At 46.2% G+C, this 26952-nt stretch overlaps 1 protein-coding gene across 1 annotated transcript in view; it reads right to left on the bottom strand.

Annotated features, from left to right (window-relative positions):
• Nucleotides 1–1329: 1329 nt before the first annotated feature.
• Nucleotides 1330–26952, bottom strand: part of LOC112119695 (phospholipid phosphatase-related protein type 1) — a 200030-nt gene continuing 174407 nt past the window's right edge. The window contains exons 5-8 of the mRNA XM_024218455.3: nucleotides 14090–14340; nucleotides 6739–6915; nucleotides 4857–4988; nucleotides 1330–1669 (exon numbers count right to left, since the gene is read on the bottom strand). Coding sequence (XP_024074223.1) covers nucleotides 1637–1669; nucleotides 4857–4988; nucleotides 6739–6915; nucleotides 14090–14340 — 593 coding nt within the window. The 3' untranslated portion in view covers nucleotides 1330–1636. The remainder of the gene's footprint in view (nucleotides 1670–4856; nucleotides 4989–6738; nucleotides 6916–14089; nucleotides 14341–26952) is intronic.

The raw sequence follows: 26952 nt of genomic DNA, 5'->3' as shown, positions 1-26952 counted from the left end.
CTCCCAAGGCAAAAAGTAGATTCCCAAGACAATACCAAGCCAGAAGAGTCACGTGTAAGGCAAGACACAAAGAACCATCCCAGCATTTCTTCAAAAAACAAATGACAGAACCCTGGATGCAAGTTTTTTTTGTGATTTCACCCCCCCCCCATCGGTTTTGGAAAAAAAAATACGGTATACAAAAAAGCCAAGAACCACCAACTTGGAAGAGTCAGGTAAACATTCCAGTGAAAGTACAGAGAGGCTCCATTCCTTAAAAGGGATATACATCAGTTATCAGCATGCTAGAAAAACGAGAGGCAGGAAACCCCTAGGAACAAGTAAAAGCCACAAAGTGAAACTATTGCTCTGGTTCTGTTTGTTGTAAATGGGCTCCCCTTAGTTTATTTTTAAGAATACTGTGCAAACTGTAAAAGAGCAGGTTTGTTAAAAACTCTGTACGATATGATTTACAAAAAATGCAGACTCAGCGATTATGGACTGTGCCATTTATTCTTATGGCTCATTGGAGGCTCTGAATGAAACAGCGTGCCAGACCCCATGGAGATCATCAGGGCCAAATTGACCGCTTGGTCACACCAGTCCAAATCCCAAGTAACTCCCTTGACTTTAGTGGTTTTGCTTTTCATTTGCACCAGTGTAACTAAGGACACAGACTAAATGCAAGGTTCATGTTATGACACCATAATGCAGTTATGAAACATGGACATGCCCACCTCAGAAAAATACTGTGCAAATCCCCAGTAATGGCTTCAAGCCCATATGGCCCTATTTCTGCCCTTAAATATGCACATCTGACTTCAAGTAGGAGTTGTGTGCTTATATCTGAGGGTGGAATTGGGCCCCGCACCAATGCTCTTGTCAATTGGAGTACTGTGGGTCATCGTTGCAGAATATTCTAGCATTTTTAAAAACACTGACCCTATTAGTTTAGTTATTCTCTAAGAATTAGCACAATCTTCCTCCTGCCCCAGTTCAATCAGGCCCTGATACAGCAAGAGTCTAAACACCTTCCTCACTTTAAGCACATGAGTTGTCCCATCAATTTCAAGTGGACTATTCCCATACTTAAAGATAAGCGCATGCTTAAGTAACTGGTTGAATCAGAGCCTGAGGGTTTATTACTTGTTGTCAGTACCCTTCGGGCTAGATTCCTGATCTCAGCCAAATCTGACGTATCTTTATGCCGCTAATACAGATTTACACTAAGATTCCTGAGATCAGAATCTGTCCCTTTGTCCGAAGTGTTTCCTATGATAACAAAAGGTAAAAGTGAATTATTATAATTATTTTATTTCAATGTATATAAAACAAAAAAAAGTCTGTGTACAAATATCACATAACAACATCAACAATTCCATAGATGTAGTTCCTCAGTGCACACTTTAAACAAGAAAAGAGGTTGGGTTCTGTTTGTTTTGTTTTTGTTTTTAAATTCTGGCATAAATATATTAAAGCTGACAAAAAAAAATCAGGGCAAGCTACATCACTTCCTCATACAAAAAATGTACAAAACATCAGCCTCTAACTAGACATAACATAATACTGGTCGTCACAGTTGGACATTTAGTAACTGTGTGTCTTGGAGCATTGTACTGAAGGGTAATAAAAATAGCTTCTCTTGCCATCTTCCAGCTCAGGTTACTTCAGTCATAGAGGCAGAGTGATTCTACAGAGAGGAAAATGAAAACACATGAAAGCTTTCAATCCATTTTGATTAGGGTGGCTAGATATTTGAAAGGGCGGGGAAGAATCTGTACACGGACTCATCAGGAAATAGTCCCTCCATCTCTTAAGAGCTTAAAAAGAAAAGATCACAGCAAAGGTATCATTGCTGATTTTTAACCCGGGCCAAGAGTTCCAAAAGGGACTAGTGATTTTGGGTGCCTAACTTGAGACACTTTAAAGGGGCCTGGTTCTCAAAGTGCTGAGCACCCTCCCCTCCCACCCCCTGAAAATCAGGCCCCACATTGGGCACTGCAGAATTGGGCTACCCACACTCACTGTGTGGCTCTTGAGAATCTTGGTGCCCGTCATATTCCTAATTTGGAATCTCTGGGGACTTCAGTAATAAATGCAACCCCAGGGAGAGTTCGCCCTTCCTTATGGACTGGACTAAGCTCTATCCATGGACAGGGGGGAGGGATAGCTCAGTGGTTTGAGCATTGGCTTGCTAAACCCAGGGTTGAGAGTTCAATCCTTGAGGGGGCCATTTAGGGATCTGGGGCAAAAATCTGTCTGGGGACTGCTTTGAGCAGGGGGTTGAACTAGATGACCTCCTGAGGTCCCTTCCAATCCTGATAGTCTATGATTCTAGGTGCCAGTGCAGCTACAAAGGAGCGTGACTCAAGATGCACTGGATGTAAATGTTGTCTAACAGTTCTGTCCTCAAGCATGCAGAGCTCTGCAGGAAATGGTCCAGCTGCCCATGCAAACTGTGCACATGGGGGGAAAGGGTAAAAGGGGGCATGTTGAGTCCTGCCCCGCTTGATGATCCTGTAGTGCTAGGCGAATTCACGTCAGGGGGCAAGGAAATATAATGTAGAGCTGACCCGTGTGTACGGGGAGACTTCGGCAAACCACTAAAGTGCCCCAAACCACTATGGCTTATTGTTAAAAGCAAGCTGTAGATTGGCCATTCAGCAGTCTCAGCTTGACTGGGGGGGGGGGACTTTTGGGGTGCCACACTAAGGGCAGCTTGACCCCGTGTCCTTCCTGATAAGAATTGTGTTGAAGTTGCTGATACATGCATTTTAAAAGAGCAGGACGTGCCCAAGGAACGTCTATTGGGGTCTCAAGGCTGCAAACTCTGGAAAAACCCACACCTGGTTACTCAATAATCAGAAGGAACCTCTTGCTTGATCATTGAAACGGCTTACTTAACAAGGTTTCTTTAAGGGACATGTCATTCTATTACTAATGTATAAATAAGGGGGAAAAGCTTGAGATAGTTGGACTCGTTTGGGGACTCTTCTGGACTCTTTCTCTGGATACATCTTGCGGTCCCCACCAGCAGACGGAAGATTTGGCCACCAGAAGTCTGCCGCTGTGTCACTCGAAAGCCACACTCAGCTTTGGTAATTATCCAGGGTTGGGGGTGTTTTACTAATCTTGTTGCGGACGTGTGTAAGTGCTTGAGAGTAAGTAAAGTTTAGCTTTAAGTGAAAGCACTCTTTGTGTTGTCCTGTTTGTGCCAGCCATCTATCGGTTGAACGGCCATGTCGCCCCTGATTTATTTCCTGACACCTCCTCGCACAGAGTAAAAGTTACTAAGAGCTTTGGGTTGAAAGAACCCCGGGTAACACACGCATAGAGGTGGAATAAATCCAGCATAGCAATGCACAGCCAGCAACAATCCAACAAAAAGATCAAGCAATGGAGAGGTGCATATTGTGCAGACACAGCCAGGGTAATAATACCGGGGTAGACACAACCTCCCCTCACCGTGCTGCTTTGAGGGGATGGGACATCCGTTTGGTAGGGCCATTCCATAACTACGGTACTTGGGGAGCGCAAAGGAAAATTAAGTGGGGCCATCTGCAGAAACCTGTGCAGTTGGGGGTGGATCCCTTTCCCACATTTGGAGAATTAGTGCAATAGGTAACCACTTGGATGGTAAACCATAATGTAAAACCCCACTCTGGGCCTACTCAGTGTAGGTGTTTTTACAGCCTGATCCAGAGCCCACCGAAGCAAATGGAAAGACGCTCATTGGCTTCATTGGGCTTTAGATCAGGCCTTTTGGCAATTCTTACACCTAGAAGGAAGCCTTTGGTCTCCTTTATTTATGCCACATATATCAAAAAGCCCCAGATATGTATCTGTATCTGAAAAGACAAAGCACTAATGTTTCCATATACACAGCGTATGCTTACCAGGCTGGTTTTCAGGGGTTTTTTTGACATAAAGTCAAAATTTCCCTGAGGAAAATCCCTCATTTGCTGTACATCTGTAATATCTGTACATAATTTCATTTCTGCAGAATGCAGTGCCATTCTCTTAAGTACTAGCGTTTCTTTACCAGGAACAATATGTAGGACACAACAGGTGTATTTTGAAGCAAAAACCTGTTACATTAGGCAGCCTGGAAGAAGTTAATCTAATAAACTGCAGCTTCTTCATGTTCCTAGTAATTACTGGGGGCAAAGTCTTCTTGGTTACACCGTACAAACAATGGAAGTGAAAAGGGGAGCATCAATGTAAATGCAGAAAAAAAATGCTCATCCTGCATTACTCAGTTGCAAACACGTAGGAAGTTTCTGTTTTTCTGCTGCTGAGTTAGAGAATGGTTTGCTAGTTATTATTACGAAAGATGCTGAGCATCCCAATGGCCAATGAAGAGGGGGTGTGAGGGCTCAGGATCTGTCCCAGGATTAGGACCATTGTACAGCACATCTGAGTCTGTGTTCTGGATTATGTACATGAGTGTCAGATTTACAGGAAACAGAGGCATTGTACGGAGAGAGTTCCAAAATGTAATGAGACGGAATTATCTACCTTCCTCCCCTAATTCTCTGCCCAAGCACACAAGGAAAGGGTGAAAGTTTATTCCCCAAGCAACATAAGTGAAGATTCATTGTCATTGATTGCATTTGCTAAATCCTGCCTCTTCAGCTGTAGATGTGTTCTCTGTGGCATTTGAAGTCTACAAGGCTGGGACACAAGGGATATGTTAATAGATATGTATAATGGAACGAACTCGTCTCTGGTATAACTCCATTGTCTTCGGTGGAGTTATACTGGGGATGAAATTGGCCCTACAATTGCGTGTTTACAGTGAGGTTAAAAGGTGCTTTTACTCAGCTGTGCCTGACAATGTTTCTGATGACTGACTGTGACTTAGGGATTTACGGTACCTGTGCACTCAATGTCTCCAGGGGACTTTCCACTCTTGGAAAAGCCATGAGGGGCATCCCTCGGGGATCTTCAGGCTTCGGTTTAGAAGGCGCTCCATGTGTTCCTTTAAAGTTATGGACAACACACATTCCCTGCATGATGTGGAAAAAAGAGCTAAGTCATCATATAACCTCCACCGGTAGGTATTAACTGGAACCTTTGCCTTCCAAGCATTAACTCGAAACAGCAAATTTGGGTCCTGAGCCAAATTCTTTCAAAGTTCTGGGTATGCCTGTAGAGGGATTTGATTCCTAACCATCCCCTTCTCAGAACTGGACTACGGGCAACGTGAATGACATAGCTGGGAGCAAGGGGCTCTTTCAGTAACCTAGCCTGTGTAATTGTTACCTGTGGAGATGAACCATTCTTACTGTTATTTTATGATGGTCTAGAGAACAGAAGCCTTGATTATAATTGTGTTACTCTTTCAGAACCACTAACTGTAATTGGCACTGAACTCTACAGGCCAAATTTTGCATCAGGATATGTGATTCCCAGGCAAGTAACATTTGCAACCTCCCATTCCATGAAAAGTGCAAGGATCACTCCTGGATGACACCAGGCTCAATTATTCACGGTTTAAAGCAAAGAACATGTCAGTCTCATGCCTAGTTAAGGACACACTTGCCCATTCCAGGCCTGATCTTTGCCTCCTCCCTGTGTGGTGCTTGCACTGCTGTTCGCAGGGGCTGCTGTATTTCTGAAAGGATGTTTCACTGGAGTCACATTGTTTCAGATCCGGCAGGTCACACAGCAGCACACCTGGGCAGTAACGCATGTTCATTGCTAAGCATTCAAAGGCAGAGGACTCTGGAGGTTTTGTGATTAATTTTAATTGGAACCGGGCACATTTCTCAATGCAAATACCTGAATTAGCTAACGAGGGAACAAGAAGTCTGAGGTCTCATCCAGAAAGATGCCATTCCTGGGCACTGTGAGCATTCCAGACCCATGGGCCTTTGATGGGGAGATCCCTGGCTGGCACTGTTGACTATCCCATGTCATCTCATGGGGGTGAAGAATCATCCCAAATCCCCAGTCTCAAGTGCCAGAGTGGGAGGGCTGGTCCACACTAACCCCCCACTTCGAACTAAGATACGCAACTTCAGCTACGTTATTCACGTAGCTGAAGTCGAACTATCTTAGTTCAAACTTACCGCGGGTCCAGACGCGGCAGGCAGGCTCCCCCGTCGACTCCGCGTACTCCTCTCGCGGAGCAGGAGTACCGGCGTCGACGGTGAGCACTTCCGGGATCGATCCTAGAAGATCGATTGCTTACTGCCGGACCCAGCGGTAAGTATAGACGTACCCGGAGATACACGTCTCCCAGATTGGCTCAGCTTTGAGCCTACCTGATTCTCCTCTCTGTTACACTTGTTTTAAGTCTGTGTGATTCCCCTGTAACAAAGTGGAAAACCAGGCTCTTTGTTTAGAGCCTTATACACTCAAAGTAAGATCTCAAATCCCACATCTGCCAAACAACAGACAGCCAACGAGGCTGTGAAGCATAGGTGCCATGACTCACATAGGCAGTAGCCTTAGGGAAACCATGCTGCCCTTTTTGCACCTGCTGCATTCTTCTGCATGCCAGAAGTGCTTTCCCAGGACGGCTTCAGAGTCGGCACTTTGCAGTGATTAAAATACTCGAAAATGTGTGTAGATACAAGTCTGATTTCGTGTTTGGATTTATCTTCAGAGCAAATCCTATTACATTACACTAGAATTAGCAGTTACAGGGTGTGGGTTGAGTAATCAGCTGTGAAAGACAACTACAGAATTACCATAAGAATTTTTCTTTGACTTTAGATTGTCCTGAAATTGGAAGAGGACTAATTGGCTTACCAGAAACAACGCTACCGCGCTTCCCAAGATGAAGCCTGCAATCACATCCGAACAGTGGTTTCGATACTCGGAAACTCGATTTAGCCCGGTGAGGAAGGCAGCACAGAGGGTCCCCAGACACAGCACAGGCTTTGCTAGTCTGCTGCTCTTTGTTTTAATTGTGCTTGTGATGTACATCTGAAAACACAGCGCAAGCCACACATGAAAGGGCTCGGACAAACATACAGGTCATTTTTCATCTACGCATGTTGTGCCAAGCAGGAATGGGACAGATGTTCTGAACTCTGGCACTCTCAGGGGGTTGTGTAGCTTAGGCCTTGGCTACACTTGGCAATTCACAGCGCTGCTGCGGCAGCGCTGTGAAGCGCGAGTGTAGTCGCGCCGCCAGCGCTGCGAGAGCTCTCTCGCAGCACTGTAAGTACTCCACCTCTCTGAGGGGAGTAGCTTGCAGCGCTGTATAGCGCCAGTGTAGCCAAGGCCAAAGAGAGGGGCCTCAGAAGGGAAAACAGATACTGCAGACAGATGGCTTCAGCATGTCTAACATCCACTCAACTATAGCCAGCAATAGGGCAGTCAGGGCTGGTCTAAAAGGGCGCCGTTCCTTTGGCTACCAAAGTCGCACAAGAATTTGCACGTGTGCAGTTGAACACTTATATTACATAGAGGCTATTGAATGTGTGCATGTGAGTCAGCGATTTGTGCATCTACCCAGCCAGATGCAAATCCCCAATTTTGGCAGACACATACCCGTGCAAAGTAGGCGCACATGTGACCAAAACCAGACCCTGGGTGTTAAAAAGCAACCAATCACGCCCTTTTTCTTGCCATGGGCCTTTGTTTTGACTTTGGGACTTAATAAGTGACAGAAGTGGAGAAGAGTATGGGAGGGTTTGTTGTGGTTTTTAACAAAGGAGAACTCTGAAAATGTAATTACATGGTAAGAAGTTTTCCTGTGCTCAGAAATATCGGTTCAGTAAACTCCACAAGCTGTGTCAGCTCATTTTTTTAAGGGCATTTTTGACAAAGAAAATAAACGATGTGAGGAGCAATTAACAGCCATGCACTAATCTCAGAGCCTGTGATTACAGGAGTAGCATGAATACAAGGATACTGTAACAACAAACAAAATTTGACAGCATAATGATAACCAAGTAAACACAATGGAATCCTCCTCAGTGATGGGTTAAGCGTGAATTTCTTTATGGCTTCCAAACATAGCTTGGCTTTGTTAAGCAAAGCAAACGCATCAAGTGTGCTATTATTTTGCTTGTCAAAAAGGACTCCAGCAACAGATTTCTCTAGTGTGCCATAAACACTAGGCACTGCAGTGCCACTTCCAAGGGCGATGGGGACCAAGGGGCTTTTGTCCAGAGACTGGGATGATCAGGATGATCCAACTGTAATATTCATTGGTAAGTTATTACCTCGTATGTAGTGCCCTATAGCTGCTAGCTTGTAAATGGACCTGAGCCACACATTATGGGCTTGATCCAGGGAAAGAGCCATCAGAGGGTTTGCAAATCCACAGACACACCTCGAGAAGCAGGAACGTTCCTTTGGTAGCTAGTATCAGGGGGTAGCCGTGTTAGTCTGTATCTACAAAAACAACAAGGAGTCTGGTGGCACCTTAAAGACTAACAGATTTATTTGGGCATAAGCTTTCGTGGGTAAAAACCTCACTTCTTCGGATGCATATGTAATGTCTATCAGGGATGGTCTAGACAGTATTTGGTCCTGCCATGCGGGCAGGGGACTGGACTCGATGACCTCTCGAGGTCCCTTCCAGTCCTAGAATCTATGAATCTATGAATATAAGCTGTGATATAAAGTTACAGCTTTTTGCTCTGATCAATGAATTGTGCATCTTCAAATTACAAGCCTCCGAGAGTTGTAAAGTTTTTTTCCAAAGGCAAAATACACACGAAGCCAGCCTCTATCTACAGCACAAATTTACAGTAAGTGCTATAAAATTACAGATGATGAGTAAGGGTCAAGGAGGGACACTAGGGGGTACTCTGGATCCACTGCTGGATGGGTAAATTGGAATGAACCTAACTATTGTTACAAAGTGCCAAGTCATTATGAGGTTTTCTATGGAAAACAATGGAGAACATGATATCAAAATAAAGCACGGTTGTATGAATAGTTACACCAATTCTTTTCTCCTTCCTATCTCTGTCTTGAGAGAATAGTACAAAGTACACCGCTACCTCAATATAACGCGACCCGATATAACACGAATTCGGATATAACGCGGTAAAGCAGTGCTCCGGGGGTGGGGGGCGGGCCTGCGCACTCCAGTGGCTCAAAGCAAGTTCAATATAACGCGGTTTCACCTATAACGCGGTAAGATTTTTTGGCTCCCGAGGACAGCGTTATATCGAGGTAGAGGTGTATCAACTGGGACTCAAAACTGGAGTCTGTGAGCAGTGTTTTTCCCTTCACCTGACCCAAGTTCTGCCACAGTGATTTTAGAATGTCCTAGTGAACATAACAGTTGAAAGTATCAGCCCAGCCCTAGTGTGATAACTGCCAATTCTATATGGCAGAAAACATTCATTCACACTCGTTTTCTGGGAGCAGGAGAAGACTAGTGTATTATTCACATGGGAAAATGACAGGACATTACAGATGGGACAGGCTATTGATGTTCTGCATTTAATAAAATCAAGGCCCCAAAGTCTAAACATGTAAAAGATGTACGTTTTTTACAGTGAGAACAGATTGTCAAAGGAAGTGGTAACTTCTCCAGAAGGCTTTAAATCTTTAAAGACTCAATATTTTCCTAAAAGACCAGCTCTAGTTCATCCACACATTATGGATACCTGATGCAGGACTCACTGGGTGGAATTCCACAGCCTCCATTACACAGGAGGTGAGATAGATGATCATAATGTTCCCTCCTGGCCGTAAGATCTATGAATTCTCTGGAGCTTTTTGAAGCTCTACCATTAGTGATGTTTTTTCAGGGTTCACACAACATGTCCGTCCCCCCCGTCCTCCCCACCCGCGCTTAACATAGGGGGAGGTTTTCAAAAGCATCTGAGTGATTTAGGAGTGCAAGTGGCAATCTGAGCCAGTGGGACTTGTGCTCCTAAAACCCTTAGAAGCTTTTGAAAAATCTCCTTTTTACACTGTTGTTTTTCAAGAGCAATTTTGATTTTAAATATTAAAAACATGTATTGGATTTTTTTTACGGGGTGCAAATAGAAAAAGAGGAGGGATAAAAGGGAAAAGAGAACAAGAGAGATCTCATCTTAACACACACACAGCAAAAGGTATCTGTGATTCAATTACAAATTTATACATTAGGACACATATTTGCAGTTATGAAAATTGTACTTCTCTCATTCATTTTTCAGCCAAAAATCATTAACAGGACTCCGTATACTCATAAATATTTCCACTCTATTATTTTTCCACAGGAAATTTAATTAAAAGCATGTATTTCTAACTAAATGGAAGCCTGTGCAATGCAAAATCAAATGACTTTTTTGAAACCAATTCTTGCCCTGCTTCTGGGGGACTAAAATAAAGATGAATGTAGCAGCCCAGGAATGATGTTTTGCCAGTGAAAAAAGCAACTCAGAAACTCAAACATTTCCAGCTCTGACCTAAATCTAGAACCAGTCCTTCTTTCAGTGGGTTCTAAATTTGGCAAAACAGATTCTTCCACCCCTGCTTGGAAGGCGCAAAATCTTCCATCCCTTACCCCCAAAATATGATTGGAGTCAGTGTGTCTGGATTACGCAAGGGCTGCGGGAATTGGGTTTTTGCTGGTTCATAACCTGTCTGGCATCAGTCAATAAAGCATTGATTTTAAAATAATGATGCAAAAATATTGCACAACTGGTGCAAATCCTCAGCCCAATTAGCTGGGCCTGGTACTGAGCTGACACGTAATTCTGCACTCCAGGGAGTTGGAGGAGAGGAATCTGCAAAGGATATTCTAGTTTAATGACTGAAGTAGGCTCCCTGGCCCCATGTGTGGCTCCCATTGATGTTTGAAGGAGGACAGGAAGACTCACACAGAGCTCTACTCTTCCCCAACCTACTCATACGCCGTCCCCTCAATTATTTTTGTTTGGTGGTTAGAATCCAACTTAGTTCATTGCGTGTTAGGCTCTGTTGTAATAATTGGGCCTCGCATGAGGTCAATTGTGAAAGGGAGCGAAAGTTCATAAAAATGTCACAACAATGTAGAACAATAAACGTGCATGGGAAATGGTGCAAAAGGGAGACAAAAAGACTAGGTTAGTTCAAATAAAAAGGCCTACTCATATAACTCAAGGACTGTCTTAAAATCATGCCTGGTAAACACAAGAAGTGTGGGACCAGAAATCAGTGAACCAAACTTGGTGTGCTGGAAATTAGACCTAACTGGTGGGCAAAATAATGAGGATTCCACCCATCCCTCCCTTTCAGGGGACTTTAAAAAAAGAGACTTTAGGGGGAAAATATGGATGGACACTACTGTGATGCTGGCTGACTGAAAGCAGGGGATGCGAACGCTGGCTGACTGAAACATGAAAGAAAGGGAAGGAGCGAGCTTCATACTCATGACTGCCACCCCCACCATCTCCTGGGACCCTGGGCCTTCTTCATCCTCATCCTAAGAGATGGCCTCACCAGACCAGGCCAGAGAGAGGAACCCAGATAACTCCACCACCTCCATCGGCTTCAGCTCATGTTAACACCAATGACTGTTTGGGCCCAAATAGTCCATCTAAATTAATGCAGCTGGTCACCAGCCCCCACCCTTTTTTATAGACTTTACTGCAAGCAGGAAAACATTTCCAACACGCTGTGTGGCAAAATGATTAAGTACAACTGGGCTTGAATATAATTCCTAAAGGACCTTGGACAATATAAACATGAGTGTAATGTAAACCATTCCCTTTTGTGGCTATAAAAGTATGTCCATGTTAAGAGTTTGCAGGCAGGCTACTCCCAAATTACAGCATCTTCAGAACTAGATGATGTCTGTAGGCACAGCCCTGAGCGCAGGGTGGTATTACCCTTTCCGTGGAGTCTTGGACCTCAGAGGAGCCGGGGGTAGCGCAGGCCAGGAGGAGAACCGGGTAGCGTGGCTCTAAAGGCATTGTTCTGGGGGCAGGGCTGTCAGTGACAGAGTCAGTGGAGAGGTGTGCAGCCTGCATCTCAAAGCAAGTAGCCAAAAAACCTGCTGCTCCCAAAAGGGTATGTCTACACTGCAATTAAACACCCGCTGCTGGCCTATATCAGCTGACTCAGGGTTGTGGGGCTCAGCCTACGGGGCTTTACAATTGGGGTGTAGATGTTTGGGCTTGAACTGGACCCCTCGAGTGGGGAGGGTCCTAGATTCTGGGATCCAACCCAAGTCCCAGTGTCCACACTGCAATTTTATAGTCCCACGAGCCTGAGTCAGCTGACACAGGCCAGCCACGAGTGTTTACTTGCAATATAGAATCTTTGGGTATGTCTATCTACCAGGAGCCTATTTTCATGCATTACTGTTACTAATCATTTGTGGTAGTGCTCACGATGAGCCAGACACCTTCCAAACACCTAAAGGCAACCCCCGCTGAAAGGAACTCACAATTTAAAGACATAAGTCAGGGGAATAACAATAAGCATCTTAGACACAATTTATATTGCTCTAAACTATACACTTTTGCAGGTATAGCTGTGTCAGTCGGGGTGTGAAGAGGTGTGATCCCTGACCAACACAGCGGTGCCAACAGAAGCACCTAGTGTAGACACAGTTATACTGGAAATACTGTACTTTTGCTGGGATAGCTTATTTCACTCAGGGCATGTCTACATTACACGCTGGATCGATGGGCAGCGATCAATCTAGTGGGGGTCGATTTATCGCATCTAGTCTAGACGCGATAAATCGACCCCTGAGTGCTCTCCCGTCGACTCCGGTACTCCACCAGGGCGAGAAGCGTAGGCGGAGTTGACGGGGAAGCGTCAGCCATCGACTTACCACAGTCACGACACCACGGTAAGTAGGTCTAAGTACGTTGACTTCAGCTACGTTATTCATGTAGCTGAAGTTGCATAACTTAGATCGATCCCCCGCAGTGTAGACCAGGCCTTAGGGTGGAGTGGGTGTGGGTTGGAAGTGCAGTTTTGCTGGTATAGCTCCGCCCACACTAGGAGCACTTTTTGCCAGTAAAGTGCACTAGTATTCCTAGTGAAGTAAAGTGCTCCTAATGTGGTGACGTTTCCAGGCTAGCTAAGTTGATGCTTTTGTGTCACTTTTATAGTTCATGTGACACACAAGAAAAATATGCAACAAACAAAACAGCAATGGCCTTGTCTTTCCCACTCTAAATATAATTAGTGGCCTTTAAGTCTCATTCATCAGCTAACAAAGTATATTTAAAACATTCAGCGTTAGTACACTGAAACCCTGCATTTGCCGCTACGCCAAGGAGAGAGAACAACTTTCTTGGGCCCAATCCTGCTGTCTTCGAGCCAGATTCTGCCACTCTTATGTTGAGTGGTACCTAACTTCCTGAACAGTCTCATTCATTTCGGGGAGCCTGCTTGTGGATCAAGATGCTACTCAACCTGAGGCAGAATCTAGTCCATTGCAATGAATGGCAAAACTACCAGTGTCTTCAATACTGTTATAACCCTTACTGCATCACTTAAATAGCCCTGCACAAACTGCAACTAGTCTTGTATCACACTACGATGTTATAAGGTTGCCAGAGAAAACAAAGGTGGATGATATTTTTAGAGGGGCTTTTACAGACATTGAATATTCCCCATATGGCAGAAAAGCACTATCACCTTTAAACTGTACTGTACCTTTAAACTGACCTTGATTATGCTGGCAAAATTGTAACACTGCCTTTAATGGGACCTTTGCTTGCAAGAGGAGTTTACGCCTAACAGGGGATTAAAATTCAGCCTACGACTCCCCCCAAAATAGTAACACTTAGCACTCGCTATTGTACGGACACGAAGCAATAGTAACAAGCTTCCCTGTGAGGTAGGTATTATCATCACCGTTTTACAAGTCAGGAAACTGAGGCAGGGAAGTGCGGTGACACATCCTAGGCCACATAAAGTCAGTGGCTTAGCCGGGATTAGAACTGACGATCTCCTAACTGCCAAGCTGGCCCTCATGCCTCCAGATAAGACTGCCCCCTCACTGGGAAAGCCATGGGCGTCGCACTTGTTTACACCAGGGCTGAATTTGGCCCAGAAAAGCCATTGACCCCCACGAAAAAAAGAAGGGCTCTCCCCCATACAGCACAGACAAAAGAAAAATATAGATGAGATTTAAATGAGACAGGGTCGCTATAGCAACCGAAGCCCGTCATGGGAACTGGCAAACAGCACATGCACTCACCGTGGCGTAAAGGGCTGAGTAAATGCTCAAAGCAGCATGTTTGGATGGAAAGGATCTCCTTGCCTCTTCAATCACCTCCAGGTCCCCGGTGCAGATATTCCCATTGTTTATGAACTGATGGTGAGCCCGGCAGTCGCTCCCCGTGTAGTTGGGTTTACACACCGTCAGGAAGTAAGGAGCCAAGTTCCCCGTCACTACCTGGCCAGCATTTACAAATATGTCAGTGGCAAAAAGTCCAAATGCAAACACCCCTGTGAAAAGGTTAAAAATAACCATTATTCACAAATGTTTAAAACATTCCTGGAGCAGGAGACAAATAGAAGTAATGAGAGACAGAGGCCAAACCCTGCAGTCCTTACTCAGGCAAAACTCCCATTGATGTCAACTGGAGTCTTGCCTAAGACCCTGATTCAGGAAAGCACTTAAGTGTCTGCTTAACTTTAAGCATGTGCTTAACTCCCAGTCAGTCCTATTGACTTCAATGGGAAATAAGCACAAGCTTAAAGTTAAGCAGACACTTTAGTGCTTTCTGAATCAAGGCTTAAGCGATGACTGTGCGAGGACTTCAGGATTTCACCGGAAAACATCAAATCAAAATAATTCTCATAAAGTTTTCCTGATACCAAAGACCCTGACCCTGTAATGTCCTATGCATGTGCTAACCTATAAGTATATGAGTAGTTAGGACCAGTCGTATGCTTAAAGTTAAGCATTATGTAAATGTTTACAGGACTGGGACCGAAGACTGGCAGAAAACTGTCCCCCGCTGTAACGCAAGAGGCTAAGGAAGCAATCTTAAAAAGACACTATCAGATTATTGAGCCCCAAAATTTGATTTATCAGGGAAGGAATGTCCTCTGGATTCCAAATATCCACCAATCTGATGCTGAGAAATTTATATTCTGATCCAGCAGCACTGACCATCTCCCACAGGCCAGATTCTGCCATCTTCACTTAAGGTGAACAGTATCTTACTCCTTGAGTTGCCAATGGAGTTGTTAGGTACTACTCACCTTGGTAGTGTTGCCAACTTTCTAATGGTACAAAACTGAACACCCCTCCCCCGAGGCCCTGCCCCTGCTTGCTCCATTCCCCCCCTCCCTCCATTGCTCACTCTCCCCTACCCTCAGTCACTTTCACTGGGCTGGGGCAGGGGGGTGAGGGCTCTGGCTGGGGGTGCAGGCTCTGGGATGGGGCCGGGGATGAGGGATTTGTGGTGTGGGAGAGGGCTCTGGGCTGGGGAAGGGGGTTGGGGTGTGGTATGGGCTCTGGGCGCTTGGCGTGGGCTCTGGGTGGGGACAGAAATGAGGGGTTCAGGGAGAGGGAGAGGGCTCCGGGCTAGGGCAGGGGGCTGGGGGCGGGCTCCGGCTGGGGGTATGGGCTCTGGGACGGGGACAGGGATGAGGAGTTTGAGGTGCAAAAGGGGGCCCAGGGCGGGGCAGGGGTTGGTTTGTGTGTGGGGGGGTGCGGGCTTTGGGAGGGAGTTTGGGTGCAGGAGGGAACTCCAGGCTGGGGCAGGGGGTTGGGGTGCGGGAGAGGGTTCAGAGTGAGTGGTCCCGGCGGCACATACTGCGGCTCCCAGGAAGCAGCCACCAGATCCCTGCAGCCCCTAGGTGCCTGGACAGCCAGGGAGGCTCTGTGCACTGCCTTCGCATCCACAGGCGCTGCCCCCGCAGCTCCCATTGGTAATGGTTCCCAGCCAATGGGAGTTGCAGAGCCGGCACTCGGGCGGAGGCGGCGCACAGAGCCTTCCTGGCTGCCTATGTACCTCAGGGCTGCAGGGACCTGGCAGCCGCTTCTGGGATCCACGTGGAGCTAGGGCAGGCAGGCTGCTCTGCCGACTGAACTTTTAACGACCCAACTGGCAGTGCTGACCAGAGCCGCCAGGGTCCCTTTTCGACCAGGCGTTCTGGTCGAAAACCAGACGCCTGGCAGCCCTACACCTTGGGAAAGGTGAGCAGAATCTGTGCTCATGTGACCAGTAACACTGATGTCAACGGGAGCTCCACTTACAGCGCACAGGCAGGGGGGACAGCCGAACGCACACATGTTAAACAGCCGCTCTTTCCAGACCCACGCTAGCATCAGTGTAAATCGGTCCTGCAAGCCTTGCATGCTCCAAGCTCCCAATGACTTTAATAGGAGTTTGATGTTTGCATGGCTGCAGTACGGGGCCCCGTCAATGGTGAACATTCATAAACAAGGAGGTAAGGGAAGGCCCAGCTTGCTGGCTTGTGCTCTGTGCACAACATATACATTGGGGGTGAGGATGAAGGACAATCAATAAAAAGACGGCAGTGGCAGTGCATTGTCGCAGGTTACCCTAACAACCTGTTTTATAAGAATACCCTGCACCTCTATGGTACTTCCCATCCAAAGACCTCAAAGTGCTTTACCGACATTAACAAATTTACCCCCACTCCACCTCTGTACAGCAGCTACTATTCTTCCCATTTGACAGATAGGGAAACCGAAGCACAATTTTCAAATGTGTCCAGTTAATTTTGGCTGCTTTGATTTTTGAGGTGTCCCACTGAAGACAATCTGAATCTTATTTTCAGTCACCCACAACTCCAGCCGAGGTCAGTGGGAACCGTGGGTGCTCAGCACCTCTGAAAATCAATCCCTCGCTGTCTCAACCTGGACACCAAAGTTGATGGACAGTTTTAAAAACACAGCCTGGATTTCTTGCTTAAGGCCACGTGGAAAACTTGTGGCAGAGCTGGGAGCAGAATCCAAATCTAGAACTGGGACTGGAACCCTGGTCTGTGCTTTAACGCCAATATCCTCCTTCCTCCCTTTCACACGTAAAATCATTTTAACATACATTATATAGGTATTAATCATTTATATGAATGTACCCCTATGTCTTGGCCGTATTCCAAAATGGGTAACTCTAAGCGCCTGTTGTAGTTTAAATTTAAAACAGTATTCTTTCCCCCCCCCCCCTTGTCCTAAACCATGGAGTAATGTTGCTGAGTGCTGCTAAACAGCTGCTGTCTTTCACTCTAGAGATGACTGCATTTCAGCGGTGGGTAACGTCATTCTTATGAATCCCTTACCTAGTTCACAGAGTTGTTGTCAGACTAAACTAATGAACGTTTGTAAAATGTTTTGAAATCCTTGGATGACAGACACTGTCTTAGTGTATTATTAAGTATTATTATCGTCATGTTTTCAATGTTAGAATAGAATAGAACAGGGGTTGGCAACCTTTCAGAAGTGGTGTGCCGAGTCTTCATTTATTCACTCTAATTTAAGGTTTCGCGTGCCAGGAATACATGTTAACGTTTTTAGAAGGTCTCTTTCTATAAGTCTATAATATATAACTAAACTACTGTTGTAGGTAAAGTAAACAAGGTTTTTAAAATGTTTAAGAAGCTTCATTTAAAATTAAATTAAAATGCAGAGCCCCCCGGACCTGTGGCCAGGACCCGGGCAGTGTGAGTGCCACTGAAAATCAGCTCGTGAGCCGCCTTTGGCACGCATGCCATAGGTTGCCTACCCCTGGAATAGAATGATCATTTATTATTTAAAAGTAGTTTATGTTAACAAAGTATTAATTATTATTATAGTACAGATAAGTTAGCGTACTTTAAAGTGTTACCCATTAACCATGCTGCAAATGACTGATATGAAAATTTAGATAAAATGTTCCACAGAATCAACTATATAAAACAAAGTAAAATAGTCAAAATTGCAGAGTGGCCTTATGTTATATGGATCAATGTATCCTGCCTATAATGCACAAGAAGCAGAACATCGTGGTTACAGTATTGCCAACCCTATGCATTCATAAACCATGAATCAAGCTCCCCAAAATCATCAGATTGGCCTAAAATCATGAGATTTTGAAATAAGAAACGTTGGGTCTTTTAAATTTGCTTTCTGGTTCTGAAGCTTTGAGGGGTCATATTTTCAAGTTTTTCTGCACCACCACGACAGTAAGATTTTTTTTTTTGTAAAGTAAGAAAGCTGAGATTCTCAGGTATTCACATAAAATCAGAATCTGGAGCTTCAAGAAAAACACCTAATCTCTTGATGAAATCCCAAAAGCTGGAAACACTATGGTTACGTTTATTTCACTGGTAAGCTGTGTATTTTTTTGCTATATTCAGAGTGATAGACATCCCAAACAGTGACATAAGTAAGAAGCCAGCAGTACAATTCACTGAACAGCTCTTTTCATAAAATTAACGAGGATCAAAGCAAACTGCCATAGATACAGTAATCCATCACGTAATAACAGACCGACAATAGAAGGGAAGTAATTGACAGAGTAACATATACCCAATTTACTCAGGGAGCGTCTATGTAGGGATATTTATACTGGCATAGCTACTCCAGTGCAAACCCCTAGCATATGTTGTACCGATGTGGAGAGAGAGAGAGAGAGTGTGAGTGTGAGTGTGACTCCTCACGACATCTCTGTGCAGTAGGGAGGGATAGCTCAGTGGTTTGAGCATTGGCCTGCTAAACCCAGGGTTGTGAGTTCAATCCTTGAGGGGGCCCCTTTAGGGATCTGGGGCAAAATCAGTGCTTGGTCCTGCTAGTGAAGGCAGGGGGCTGGACTCGACGACCTTTCAGGGTCCCTTCCAGCTCTATGAGATAGGCATATCTCCATATATTAAGCAACATAGACTGGCCTTTGGGGCAAAATACGCCAAGGCAGTGGGGGAGGGACACTCTTATTTGTCTGTAAAGTACCATGCACATCTGTAATGCTGTATAAATAACCAAACGGCAATAATAAAGAATGGGCTGTGTGCAAGGAGCTAACTTGGGGGGGCAAGAACACAGCCCAGCCCCAATGTGGCTGCTAGGCCACTCAGTGCCAGGGTTCTTAGTCACTGGATTCACATAAGGATGGAGCCAGTTAATCCTTCTGGAGAAGGGGAAAATCCCCAGATACAATCACACTGCTTGCTTGACTCCACACCTCCCTACACTGTTGCAGGCCTTGTATTGTTGGGAGGGCAGTGGGAGGATCCTCCATGCTGGATGGAAAGTCATCCCCATGAGGGCTTTGCCACATACTGGAGTAGGGAAAGGGCTGCATGAGTATAATACAATGGCTGGCTCTGGGCTGCAGAAGGGGGCATGTTCTCAGATTTATGCACTCTAGGTTTGATGCGAAAGATTTTGTGTGTTTTCATAGAACACATACAAACACCGCCATCAAGCAGCTACCACAGTCAAGCCAGGTGCCATCTGGGGTGGAAAAGCTTGACTAGAGGTCAGAAGTCTTGATGCAAGAGAGAATGGGGCATCAAACGGGTATTAAAATATACCCTCTGTAGCCTGGCCCTTTTAACCCTCCCGGGCCAGACCCACACATGCACTGGAACTCTGTTCACTTAATTTGGTGGCGAGGGTACAGGTGACTTTCTGCCACCTTTCTGTCTCCCACCCCTAAATCCCAGGGGTATCCAGGAGCTGGTTTCACTCCCAGGCAGGGGCTTAGCAAACAGGTTGAGCAGCAAACCCCAGGCTCCTGGCTCTGAGCAGCCGGGGAGAGGGGGTGACTGCCACCTGCGAGGTGGGTGGCAGGGGGGACGCAGGCCCTCCCACTCCACTGCGTCCCAGCCCGGGGCCCTAGCAGTGGCAGAAGACCCGCTGCTGCGTCAGCGGGGATCCTGGCCGCAACACACTGACATGGGCTCTGGGTGTGTTGCCACCAGACTCGGGTCGGCTGCCCCCGGGCTACTTCCTACCTCCCCCTCTAGAGGTACCTGGGTCCGGACGGCGTCCCCCACAGGGTCACACACCATAGGCTCCTCGGGGTAGCTGGCGAGCGGTTGGTTTGGCAGCTCCTCTGGGTAACTGGCACACGGTAGGCCTGGCAGTTCCTCGGGGTAACGGGCAAGCGGTAGGTTTGGTAGTGTCTCTGGGCTCGGGCTAGCATCAGGCGTTGGCTGGTCTGGCCAGTCCTCGGGTCGGCCGCCAATCGCCGTGGTCTCCCCACCGGGAGCTACGCCACAAGCGTCTGGTCGCTCCGGTGGCTGAGCTTCAAGTGAGCTCTGGGCTTTTATACTTCCTGTCCTGCGCTTGACCTCTGAGGGGGGGGCACAGGGTTTGCTGGCTCCGCCCACTTTGGTGTCCAGGGAGACTTGTCCCCCTCCGGGGCGGCAAGGAGCCAGACCGCCTCGCTACAGGCAGCGTGCAAAGGGGTTCCAAGGCTTTGCAGAGTGAGTTTTAAGACCTGTCAAGTATCAGGGGGTAGCCGTGTTAGTCTGTATCTACAAAAACAACAAGGAGTCTGGTGGCACCTTAAAGACTAACAGATTTATTTGGGCATAAGCTTCCGTGGGTAAAAACCTCACTTCTTCAGATGCATGTTTTTTTAAGACCTGGGTTTTGATCAGTGCTCTCGTAGTACAGTAGATGCAAGTTGGCCTGTTTTCCGCTTCCAAAGGCGGCAGCACTAAGGATACAGCAGGTCAGGCTACGGCTGAAACCTTTATCATGCTTTTATTGTGATGTATATTGATCACTGTAATTCCCGTTTTGCAGCTCTGCCAAACTGTGCTCTATGAAAATTACAGCCATGCACAGCAGTGAATTCAGCTGGCTGGATTTTAACCCTTACAGAGAATACTGCTTACATGTCAGACATTCTCTGAATACTTCCAGATGGCTTTCGGGCTCACCCATAATTGACTTTAAGGTTTGAACACTAGTGTACATGAATATAGAGGGTCCAGTCCCCCGATAGCTTTTATATCCGGGGAATCTATGTGTCTCCACGAAGTCACTTCATGATTTTCCCTAAAGTAGCTAAAGTAACTGACCACAGCACAGGAATTCAGAGACTAGGCTGACATCTTTTTAAATGCGAGACAAAGTGGGTGAGGTGATCTCTCTTATTGGATCCCCTTCTGCTGGGGGAAGAGACAAGCTTCTGAGCGACACAGAGCGTTTCTTTTTTAAAGGCACAGGAATCACAACTGAAAGCCCTACCGTGAAGGTTACAAGCCACAGCTCTTTATCGGGAGCTCTGCGGAAGTCAATGGTGACATGCCAGAGTAAGTCTGATGGAAGCGAGAGGTGAATCGGGTCCTGTGAATTCACACCTGTTCCCAGATCCATTAACAAGGCTGTGACCATCTCCTCGCGGCTTGGAAGGGGCTGCTCCAGAACAATGCAAGGTGTGCCCTCTGCCTTGGGACTGACCCCATTTATAATATTTTCAGTGCCCCTTGGCCCAGAGAACCAGGGACTGAGCTCTCTTCCCAAATTCAGGATAAAACGATACAGGATGGCAGTGCCCAAGCCAGAGGGCACAAGCTGATCCCTGAGATAAGGAAACGACGCTTCCAAAAGACAGCAGTGTGCTATTAGATATACAGCAAAAGTGGAACACACACAAAGGGCCTTATTCTCAGTTATACTAAGGCCCCTATAACCTGCTCAGGGAGCAGAAACAGTCCCTGAAAATATTCCCTGCCAGGGGGACTCCCTGGCCAGCAGAGAGCTGGCATAAGGGCTCTATACAGGCCTTGCTCCCAGCTTGTCACGGGCAGCCACTGTGGCTGGAAAGCACTGTGCTATGTCTATTCTCTCTTTCCCAGGGCCGCTAGAGGTCCACGGGAAGCAGAGAGTACATTAGAGCCACCCTGAGACTGCTCTAATTTACACCAGGGGCTTAAGGCTACCTTCTGCTTTTAGCCTCCTGCTTCCCTCAACCAAGCCTGGAGATGGAGGAACTGAGAATCAGGACTGACATGACTTACAAATGTGTCCACTTTTCCTCCACCGCTGACATCTTCCCCACAAATCAGCTTGATTTCTCTCCTCTCATTGAGATCTGATGCCTACAGCCCCCTACACCTATTCCCCCCCCCATGACTCCCTCCTCAACCCTTTCCTCCTCCAGATCTCTCTGACTCCAGTACGTCAGCGGGTAGCAGACTCCATGGAAACTCTCGGCGGCACGGATACTTGATGGTAACTATAAATGGCATTTCTTAAAAAAAGCTGCCTGTGAGTAGTAAAAAAGCAGCTGACAAGCAGGGGAAGGAGAAGAGTGGGAGGCGAGTGGCTGGAGAATCAGGAGCAGAAGCCCTTTATTACAGAAAAAACATGACGCCCGGTAAGTAAAGTGACAGAGAAACAGTGCGTTGAAGGGTGTGCAGGACATCAGAAGCGTTGCTCCTGCAAGTTACATATCCAGGTCTCCTGTACGGCACGTTTCCTTAAAGCCCACAGTGGACTCACCGTACTTGTCATGTTCAATTTCATCTGCCATAGAAAAGTGATATCATCATATGGCTCCTGAAAAGTACATAGAATTCAATTATAGGGAGTCCGGCAGGATTCTGAGTGTCAGAGGAACGCTGATCCTCAGTCTGTCTTTGGAGACTTTGCGGTCCTCTAGCCAACCGCTACCCAAGCATAAAGCCACCAGCTTACAATTTAATTTTAAGTGTTCTGCTGAGGGATCCAGGTAACATCATAATAGCTAGCTCTCACACAACACTTCTCATCCATAGTACTTTACAAAACAGGTTACTATCATTATCCCCAGTTTAGCGATGGGGGAAACTGAGGCACGGAGCAAACAGACTTGCCCAAGGTCACCCAACAGGCCAGGTGCAGAGCAGGGACGAGGACCCAGGCCTCCTGAGTCCAGGTTTAGTGCTTCACCCGCAAAGCCACACTCCTTTATAGAGACTTTATGTTTACATGGTAGGTTTGTGTCGCAGATTCTTCCATTGATTTTTTGGGGCCAAGGAGGTTTGAGTACTCTCTGCTCTGGGGAATGGAGGTGTGGGGAAAACTGAGCTTGCATGAGTCTGGCTCTGATATCTGCTAGAAAGTGGCAGATTAATGGCCAGTTCCTACTCCCACTATGTTACTGGGAAGTTTGTCACTGACTGCAATGGGAACAGGATTGGGCTCTATACCAGGCTTCCTTGGAGCAATCAGACTCTGACCTCGGTGTTAGGATATAGATATTCAGGCCTGTCTGCAAAGGCCTAGACTTTAAGAATTTAGGTGTATTCTTATCACTTAGCTAGTTAGAGAGAGGTATAAAAGACAGAATCAAAATCACTGTCTGCCGGTGTAAGGGCCTTCTCTCACCGTGACAGTCTGAGGCCCTGTTCTTAGGCTAAGGCCTTTGGTTAAGCAGCAGAGGCAGCCATAAGCTGGGAAATGAATGGTCACGTCCTCACCAGTCACACTGAAATAAGGTGCTATTGGGCTGTTAGGAATACAATCCTGTCCTGATATTCCTATCACCTCCAGAGAAAGGGAAGAGCCTAGAAGATGTAAAAGGAAACTTAGTTTGATAGCATCCTGTCTGGCAAGAACTCAGGCTACGTCTACACTACGGGGGGATCGATTTCAGATACGCAAATTCAGCTACGGGAATAGCGTAGCTGAATTCGACGTATCTGATCCGACTTACCCCACTGTGAGGACGGCGGCAAATTGACCGCCGCGGCTCCCCCGTCGACGGCGCTTACTCCTACCTGGGCTGTTGGAGTACGCGCGTCGATTCAGGGATCGATTATCGCGTCCCGACGAGACGCGATAAATCGATCCCCGAGAGATCGATTTTCTACCGCCGATCCGGGCGGGTAGTGAAGACCAGCCCTCACTTATCAATAGCTGGGGTGTGAAATCCTCATTTCTGTGTTGTTCTATCACTGTAGTCTCCACTTCCCTATTGTTTGTCTGTATAATCTCTGTCTGGTTCTGTGATTGTTTCTGACTGCTGTATAATTAATTTTGTTGGGTGTAAACCAATGAAGGTGGTGGGATATAATTGGTTAGATAATCCTGTTACAATATGTTAGGATTGGTTAGTTAAATTTCAGTAAAATGATAGGTTAAGGTATAGCTAAGCAGAACTGAAGTTTTACTATATAGTCTGCAGTCAATCAGGAAGTAAGGAGGGAATGGGAACAGGGAATGGGGGTGGGGAAATTGGAATCGTGTTTTGCTAAGGGGGGGAATGGGAACAGGGACACAGGCAAGGCTCTGTGGTGTCAGAGCTGGGAAGGGGGACACTGAGGAAGGAAATTGGAATCATTGCTTGCTGGAAGTTCACTCCAATAAACATCAAATTGTTTCGGACTTCGGGTATTGTTGCTCTCTGTTCATGCGAGAAGGACCAGGGAAGTAAGCGAGTGAAGGAATAAGCCCCCTAACACTCAGGACTAGCTTGGGCCTCCACATTTGGACCACAGAGCACTGAGCTCCAGGGAAGAACCAGGTAGCAGGCTGGGAAGCCTGGCCTGGATGAGAGATGGTGGATACAAATTCAGTTTTAACTCTGTTAAGTGCTGATAGGATGACAGCAGGGCATGCATTGCTTTACAAATTTTAGAGCAGCTGAGTCAAGTAAAGCACCAGTATAAAGGCATGTGAATTACACACTGCAGCTGCCTGGGGAAGTGAGTTCAGAAGCTCTGTGGTTTATATCTTTCCTATCATAATAAACCCAACAAGCATATAAACCCTGTAAGCCTTTACTTGCTGAAATAAAGCCTTAATTTCATTATTCAGCGGCCCCGTGTTAGGTGTCACTGTTTTAAATTAAGCTGTTGGTGGAAGCTGAGCCATGAATTTGTTAACACAAATCATACAGTCGTAAAATACAAGCTATTGGCAACAAATCCATATGTGTTGCATTTCTAAATGTCTAAACAGGAGAGGTTGTTTGCCTGGTAGCAGGTCGATAGCTTAATCATATGAATTAGAAACCCTAATATAGTGAAACACTCCACAACACACCCTCCAATCACCCTGCCAGCTCCGGAGTCAGTAAGGTTTCAAGCCACAATACAATGAGGCTATAGCCACTGTATATAAACAAACCAAATACTCATTGTGCTCCGTTGATTTAGGACTTCTTGGAGCTAGAGCTGTAGGAGTGCGATGTAGGGTTTAGACACCTGACGTTCTGCCTGCATGGGCAACCTTAGTTCTGGGATTTCCTAACTTTTGAGTGCTTATAGTTAAGGTTGTCTGACATGGATGAGATTTTGGGGGGAAGTTTTAACTAAAATGGTTCAGGCATTTTCGAGCCCAGGTTGAGAAACACTGATCTAAGTGAGTTGACATACCCCCTGGAAGACCTCTGCGTACCCTCAGGGGTACATGTACCACTGGTTGAGAACCACTGCTCTATAACCCACAATCACCAATGGGTAAAGAGCAGTTGCTCTCACTGTAGGATGTACCACATCTCTGTGTTCAACAACACATAGTTTGATGGCTCAACCTGTGAAAGGAAATTCAGTTCCCATCTTAAAATTTAGTTCTGCAAATTCTGCACCCATTCGTGTCAGCAAAAGGGGACAGAAACCCAATATATGTAAACCCCAGTCAGACTTCTGGCTCCTTCTCTGAGCTCCAGGCAGTCTGTAGTACATGGAACAACTGGCCCGCTAGTATAAAAGCCTACCAGAGAATGCATTCATTGCAGAAGCACCATAGAAAGGGAGTTAGCCCCTTGACTTGTGAAAATGAACTTGCAAACATTAACATACTAAGCAGACATTACACTTCCTGTTTCATCCTTGCTCGGGTCAGGGAGTTGTGGGCCCAGCACATGTTTAACAGATGACAAACGGGCTCTGAAAGTGGAAGGGCCCTATTCTGCTGTGTTGAGTGCCTTCTGCAAAATGCAGGACAGCGCCTTAATTTGCTTGCTACAATTAGGGAGCCTAGAAAGATCTGACTGCGGGCTCCTGATTTATGAGGTCATTATTCCCCTCAGCCCAATAAGCATCTGACTACCTAACCCATACCTTGGCCAGCTATTTTAACACCAGCTTAAACACCAGAAAGGACACAGGGCAGGATTTTCCAAAGTGCTGGGCTTCGACCCAACTCTGCCACCATTCAGGTCAATGGGAGGAGTTTTGCCACAGGCTTCAACGGGAGCAGAGTTAGGCCAATGCCGAGCACTTTGGAAAATCCCACCCATAGTGCATTACTCTAGTCAGTTTAAATCAATTGTTGTCTAATGTGAGCAAGTGCATTGGACAGATATGAAGCAGTGCATCATTCATGCCATTCAGTAGGATGAATAGGGTTGGATGTTTTATTTCATAATAATAATAATATTGTTATGGACTACTCAGGGCTCCTGGGTGCCTTAACAAAATTTAATGAAATTGATTATCAAAAGGCCCCAAACTAACCATCATACTGGTGCAAAATATATCCCCCAGCAATAATCTTTGTTACCTGGAGTTAAGGTTGCAAGTATCTATCAGTCACTGACGGGAAAAGACATTCAGGTAACAGTGCAGATTTTGCATACGACACCAGGGTTGGACACTGGAAATTCCAAGTTAAGGCTATAGTTAAACAAAACCAACCAAACATGAGAGAATAGAGATAACTGTGGCCAGATGAGAGAAAAGACTAAAATCCCTTCACAGCTAAACAGAAAGGTGCTTTTGGCCACTATCAATCCTGGGAATCCAGAATCCTAAAGCGCCACCAAGCAGAACCTCTTGGACAAAGAGTTGACAAATCCCCTCAATGAGACGGACAGGCACCACTCCTGCCATACTCCCTAGATGCTGCCCTCAACCTACAGGCTCATTCTCACCCTGGTCCGTTTTAGCTAAGCACTGAGGAAGTGAAGACCTCCGTAAACAGGCGTAGTGTAGAGACTGCTGTGACCTGCACTTTGATGGCACTGTGATCCTTGCCACAGTCCCTTTGATAGCAAGGGTGACAGAACAGATCGCTCAGGGAATCCACATAAGAGAGGCCTTGGGAGGAATTAGCAACCTGTAATGAGATAAAGCTACCATACAGTAGACAGACTATCACCCTAGAGCAGCTGCTATGTACCTCCATAAATGCCAGCCTTGAAAAACAATGAAGGATTGTAG

Source organism: Terrapene carolina, unplaced genomic scaffold (genome assembly GCF_002925995.2).
Source record: "Terrapene carolina triunguis isolate 2854851 unplaced genomic scaffold, T_m_triunguis-2.0 Scaffold35022, whole genome shotgun sequence".
Classification (NCBI taxonomy): domain Eukaryota; kingdom Metazoa; phylum Chordata; order Testudines; family Emydidae; genus Terrapene; species Terrapene triunguis.
Note: the sequence above shows the minus strand (reverse complement) of the source record. Positions and strands in the feature narration are given on the sequence as shown.